Source organism: Halyomorpha halys, unplaced genomic scaffold (genome assembly GCF_000696795.3).
Source record: "Halyomorpha halys isolate HHAL.00 unplaced genomic scaffold, Hhal_1.1 Scaffold1041.1, whole genome shotgun sequence".
NCBI lineage: Eukaryota > Metazoa > Arthropoda > Insecta > Hemiptera > Pentatomidae > Halyomorpha > Halyomorpha halys.
This window is the reverse complement of record NW_027106832.1, coordinates 188,296-195,120: the sequence shown is the minus strand read 5'-3', so window position 1 is coordinate 195,120 and position 6,825 is coordinate 188,296. Positions and strand designations below refer to the sequence as shown.

The 6,825-nt window shown below is 33.9% G+C and overlaps 1 protein-coding gene across 2 annotated transcripts in view; it reads left to right on the top strand.

Annotated features, from left to right (window-relative positions):
* The window catches only part of LOC106688032 (dual specificity protein phosphatase CDC14AB), a 14,433-nt gene continuing 7,608 nt past the window's right edge, over positions 1-6,825 (top strand). The window contains exons 1-5 of one of the 2 annotated variants that reach the window (XM_014432293.2): positions 1-170; positions 1,404-1,595; positions 3,664-3,917; positions 5,857-5,972; positions 6,078-6,250. In XM_014432293.2, coding sequence (XP_014287779.1) covers positions 130-170; positions 1,404-1,595; positions 3,664-3,917; positions 5,857-5,972; positions 6,078-6,250 — 776 coding nt within the window. In that variant the 5' untranslated portion in view covers positions 1-129. The remainder of the gene's footprint in view (positions 171-1,403; positions 1,596-3,663; positions 3,918-5,856; positions 5,973-6,077; positions 6,251-6,825) is intronic. The other variant, XM_014432292.2, reaches the window with a different exon arrangement.

The window sequence follows — 6,825 nt, the reverse complement described above, 5'->3', positions numbered from 1 at the left end:
TTTATCATATGGTCCTATGAAAAAACTAAGTAATATAAAGTAAAAAATAACCTTAGTGCTAGAAACCTTTGGAAATCCTATACCTAACCTATCTTATGTTGACACTTCCGTATTACGAAAATTATCAATATGAAAGCATTATTACGAAAATCCACACCATCGACGCCCAGGTAACTAGAAAACTAATCAATAACCACTCTCTATATTTATATGTACATACAGTCTTAGTTTCATATAATGATGTCAGCTATAACAACGTATCGTCTATAAAGGCTGGGTTCCATGCAAAAGTTTGGTCTTCATACGTAAGTTACAGTAAAAACGTTGCAGATAATTACACAATGTAATGTATTATGTAAGTAAGTGATAAATGATTTAATATCTAGTGTGTCCACCAACCAGTTCGGGTGCAAAGACAAATTTAAAAAAAAATTGTAGCATTCATCGATAGTATTGGTCCGGTTAAGCAAAAAGTCTGTCCGAACTAATAGAAATCAACATATTGAGCATTTATTTTATCAAATGTCATAAAAAATACTACTCCTATGATGATAAACTACTTTATAGTACACTTGAGTGCTGGCAGACATTTGTACGTCTTCTGATTCCAGAGATATATTTTTTCATAAGTCAAATTTTTTTTCTAAACTGCTAGAAATAAACATTTTGTGAATTAATTTTGTCGAAAATCATGAAAACTACTACTCCTACGAAGATAAACATTATTAATTATATCATAATTCATGAAATTAGCTTTTAATTTGAGTGTTAATAGACATTTATACGTCGAATAATTTTTCAGATATTGATTTCTCAAAATAAATTCACTAACTACTGATTTTTCAGTGCATCTTTTATGAAATGTTGCTTTTTAAAAAGCTATATCTTGAGAACTATTGTATGTAAATGGCTATATTAGGGCTCATGTTTTAGAAAATTTAATCTTCTCTAAATCATGTTCCTTTAGGAATTTTTTTGTAGTTGATAATTTTAAAGATATGAAGCTCCAAAGAATTTTTTTAAACGTCTTGAAACTGCCGCCATTTTGTATTCACATACCTATACTTAGCAGACTCATCAATTTTGACTAGTAATTATACATAGTTTTCATTAAAGTAATCAAAAATTGGGGTGAAATAACTAGTGGATGAAGGGGATATGTTACAAATAGTAAATTTTAAGAAAGCAAAGTTCAATATTTTTTTGTTGGAGCTTGCTGTTTTGAAGTTTACATAGCCCCTTCTGCATCTTGGTAAATCAGTTATTATATTTTTTCATTTTGAAATTATAAAAGCATTTAGTACCTGAAATTAGCGCGTTCCGTCAAACATGCTCTTCAGATTTATATATTACTATAGCTAAATGTTATTATCTTAATATGGATGCCTTCTTGTTTTTTTCAGAAATTTTACGCATGATCCAGACATAGTCCATATTGCAGAATTCGTAAAAAATCAATTCTACTTAGTTACTTATAAGAGGAATAGCACGAAACAGGACACAACTTTAACACATTACTTTAATATTGATAGCTTAATGCAGTATCAAGGTTTCTACGCTGATTTTGGACCTCTTAATCTTGGAATGATTTACAGGTAAATTTTACATTACCTTTTCTGAGCTTTGTACTAGTTCTCTTGGAAACCTAAAGGAAAGGGGCGATAACTTGCTAGGTAAAGCCGTAAACAAGAGTAGGAGCCCATTCACCGGTTACCTTCACGTTCTGTTACCTTAGATTTATTGAATTGTTCTAAATTCTCCGACGAATTGAATTTCTCGAGAACTGCTCAGAGGATTTTGATTGTTGTTATTATTATTGTAGTAAAGTAGTTTCCTATTTTTATTTAATTGTATTGGTACCTCTGACATATGTAAGGTTACCTAGCTATAAGTTTGCATTGTTTACTTTTTATGTACAGGAAAATATAGCCATTTTTTATAAGTGTATATTTCTGTTAATATTCCCACTTCTCATTGCAAAATATAAAAATTATTACTAAATTATTGGAAATAATATTTACTACATTTTATGCTGAGTTCATATTTGCTATTAAATTAATGGTATTACAGAAAATCAAAACCTATAGGGAAATTTCTATTAACATATAAGTTAACCTCGACAAGGTTGTCGATGTGGGTTGAATTATATTTTGAAGTGATCCCACGTAATGAAAACTTGACCCTCCCACTTTGGTTAGAGTTGGTTGGTTACCTTTAGAATAACTACCTCCTCCCCCCCCCCCCCCCCATGAAATGGCCAGTTACGGGTTAAAAAAATTATGTTTGTTTACACCGGGCAGAATAATTATTGTTTGGAATTATCACCACACCTTTGAAATTTAATCGCTATTTCACTTTATAGTAGATAGCAAAGATGCTATTTTGAAATAATCACTCAATTAACAATGTAATGTGAAATGGTAGTCGTTTTATTAATCGGGCTTAACGTCCTTGTTTTTCCCAAATAGGGAAGAGAGGACGAATTATCCCTAGAGCTATCCATAAGCAGAACAAGAAGCTAGTGAATTAGTCCGCCAGGATAAATAAAGTCAATCCATACAGGCCAGATTTGAACCTGCAATAACCGCTTACCAACAAGGGGAGTGATTCCCCTCGACTTCAATAGCCATTTTAATTTTCTGATTTATAAAAATAATTGAAAGGATGATAGTTTTTAATTCTTCAAATGGTTATAATATTGGTAATTAATATTATAAACAAAATTAAAACTAAATACAACTACGTTAATAAACTCTAGTAAGGACTGTCTAGAAACAAAATATATGGTAAGCAGTAGAAACGTTAACAATCTCGGTTGATAAGTTTAAGTATTTAGGTTCTACGTAACCAAAAAAAAAAGAAATTGATTTTGAAATAAAAGTGAGGTTCTTTTCCAACCTCGAAAATGCTTATTTCGCGCCTATTTTACAACTAAAAATCACAAATTAAAAACTATTATCCTTCCCACTATTCTTTTTGGATGCGTAACGTGGCCTCTTAACCTAAGGGAGGAGCACCGCCTTAAGGTTCTTGAAAATAAAGCATTGCGTAAAATATTCGGACCGAAAAAGGTTGAGTTAACCAGAGGATTTAGAAGGCTACAAAACGCTGAATATAGGGAACTTTATTTTTTTTTTATGACCTTCCTAGTCATTTCTGGACATACGGGGAGTTATCGGGGAGGTAACCAACCTGCTTTCATTACGTTGGGCCACCACAGCAATGGAAAAAGTCGTCACCCCAGGCAAGATTCGAACCAGTGCCGCCAAAATTCCCAGGTGGCAAAGACCTCCTCCTCAACCACCTGAGCCACTGACGGCCCTGAATAGAAGAAACTGTACCTGGTAAATATAATTCAGGTTATAGGTTGTGGGAGTTAGTAAGGAAAGGATACCTAAAATGTTAATAAACACTAACCTAGGGGTAAACGGTTAGTGGTATCGGATCTAACCTTCAGGTTCGCTAAGGTCATTTAATATATTAGTTGCTCACAATAATAAATATTAGTAAACGAATCCATTATCGTCCCATCCTAGGGACTAGCCTGAGTCATCTTTCGTAATAGATTACAAAATGATACTATTAGTCTTGTAGTTTGCATTTGGAACAATTCCACTGTCTTGTACAATGCTAACTTGTAATTTTTTTTTATGTTGATTACAGGTACTGCTTGATGATGGCAGGTAAATTGAACTCAAGTGAGATCAGTTCTAAAACGATAGTTCATTATACCTCTATGGATCCAAGGAAGAGAGCAAATGCCAGCTTATTGGCTGCCACCTTTGCCGTAATTTACTTAAATATTACTCCGAAAAGGGCCTGGGACATTCTTCGTACACACAAGGTTCATTATGAACTGTCGCTGAGTAAACTTGGTTACCTACCGTACCGAGATGCCCAGCCCTTCACCAATAAAGGTAGCTAAATTAATTATTTTTCTTATTACTTTGAGTTGGATTAATTAATTCACTGAGCACAAACCTATTTCGCAATAGATCTAGAAGCTGAGAGGAATATAGAATACCACTTATATGGGCTTTGATCCAAAGGGCTTTTAAATCGTTCTGGATTCAACTATAAGAAAATTTCAAGTTGACATATTTCGACCACCTAATGTTCCACAAAAAAAAAAAAAGTTTAGATCCAAATTTTCCATTTATCGAAAAAATGCTTCTCGTGTTTTGTCATGGTTCTGCATATCATACAGCTGTCATCTCGTGTGAATTCGAGTTAAGAACATAGTAGCACTCATAGATTGTAGAAATAATAAAATAGTAAAACGTTTTGGTTTGTTTTGAATTTTTACAAAATACATTACGTTACTATATTAAAAAAAAATTAAACTTGCACTGCCACAATTGATAAAGGGTCAGGGGCGCAGTACTTTGTAAAGGCGGATCCACATGTTGGCCGTTCACCACGAATCGGAGGCTAGTACAAATGCGCAGTAAACAAAGAGCGGACCATCAACATGTCAGTGTTATTCAGAGAGGCAAGTATGGCGGACGTATAAGTGGTTTTAGCCATTGCACTGGGATTATATTATTTTTATTACAAAAAAAAGGAAATTAAATATAAATAAATAAGATCACATATAAAACTTATCATAAAAAGTACCAACAAACACCTTTAACCTCCTGTCAGCTCTCAGTTGCAACTAGACAAAGAACAATGGTGGAGATGCTACAGGAGCGCTCTCACAAACCCCTTTGATCTGTGCCCAGAAAACCGTCTCTCGACGGATCGGCAACGAGCTTAGGCCAACTCGTACAAGCCACCCATCCACATGCTCGCGTTCGCGTCCACATGTTTGAGTTCGCCATGGCTTGGCCAACATGTGGAGGCCCCTTAAGTACTGTTACCAGGCCAACGGTTGTGCAAGGAGGTGATTTGGTTAGAATCACGCTCGACCGTCAGATTTTTACCCAATTAAGGGCAACCGCTTTACCGGGTGGACACCGGAAGATCCCCTAAACCACAGGGGTGACTAACGGCTACAGTGAAACAGAAAATGATTATCTGGATTCGAACTCGGGTCCCTGGAGTTAGTAGCATAGTGCCTTATCACTTAGCTGCTTCTCTAAAAATTTCTAAAAGATCAGTTTTATTAAACATGACAAATTTTTTTTTTTTTTACAAACCTACTACCTATCCAGAGAAATAAAGGATAGTGGTATGACCCCGTCGTAGTTACTTTTTTATTTTTTCATAAAGCAAATATTTATTGTTTGGATGGTCATTGTATTTCTCACCTTTACGAAATATAATCGAGTCTCGTCGGGATTCTGTTTTCCTACCTCACAGCAATTCAAAACACAGCAAAACTAGTGAAGAGTATTTGACGAGGTAAATCTCGAAGGTCTCTATGTCCAAATCCGTCACATTTTATAAATTCCAAATTAAGGGTAGAATTCAGTTATAAAGTTTCAAAAGTTCCAATTAGCGTTTTTATGGGTTGCTGATCAGTATATGAACACATAGTAGATCGAGCTGACAATGCTGACTCCATTAGTTTGAAGATAAGAATGTGTATATATATATATTTTTTTCGGATGGAAGCTTGTGCTAGAGTATCCATCTCAATATGGTACATGCTACGGAACCTTAATCTTTCAAAATATTGATACAATGTTCTTTGAAAATACGATGAATAATGTTGAGAAATATATTTTTATTTAAGGACTTATAGATATAGGATAGAGCTAATGTACCCCGAACTGAAATCCATAATACTCCCCCACTTTCCTGTATTGACATAAATGATAACATTTGATTAACCATTATATGTTTCATATTAGACAATCTGATGTTAATTTTAAAGTCTAATGATAATACATATGATTCTCTGTTCATCAGAAACTATCGAAAATACAATATCCATCTACGACTGTTTAAAAGCGATAGATTCTGCTTTTCTTTACAATTTTGTTGACTTCAGTGACTTCTTGCTTGGGCATTATGAAGCTTTTCAGGTAACAATATTTACTTGACGTATATATATATATATATATATATATATATATATATATCAATTTTTATACAGAACTTAATATTTAACTTTTGTATTTTTGCTTCAGATAAATGGTTATTCATTATTGAACTGGATCGTACCATCCAAACTTTTGGCTCTTTGCAATCCATCTAAAGAACATATGTCTCCAATCAACATCAATAGGCTCATTCGTTACTTCATGTATTATGATGTTGGAGTGATCGTGAGGTGCAACGAAGCTACCTACAATCCTATGAGGTGAACCAGCTTTAAAGGAAAACCATTTAGGGTAAGAACTGCGGTTCAGTACAACTCGCTCTCGTTTCAGATCGAGGCATGTAACAATCAGTATAATTGTTTAAAAGATTTATCTGCTAAGAAAAACGTATAATTATTTATAATGACCTGTAGATTGTTCACTAAGATTCAATTTGAGAAAAAGGTAGTCGGGGCTTCGGTCAGTATAATAATAAACACAAATAAGTGTCTTTATGAATTGTAGCGGTAATTCCAGACGATGTCAACCCCGATGAAAGGCTGAAATTTAAGCCGATACGTCGGCAAAAATAGAATAAGTATCACACTGGAAGATTATTGATTGACCGTGTGTAAAGATGAAAGGAATATGGTCCGGGTGCGGTAAAAAAAAACTCAAATAGTAGAAATATACTATTTTAATGAGCCAAATTAAAATAGTATATTTCTACTATTTGAGTTTTTTATTACCGCACCCGGACCATATTCCTTTCATCAGAATAAGTATCACTTATTTGTCTTTATTATTACTCTACTGACCGCATCTCAACCATTGTTTTTTCTCCTATAATTATTTA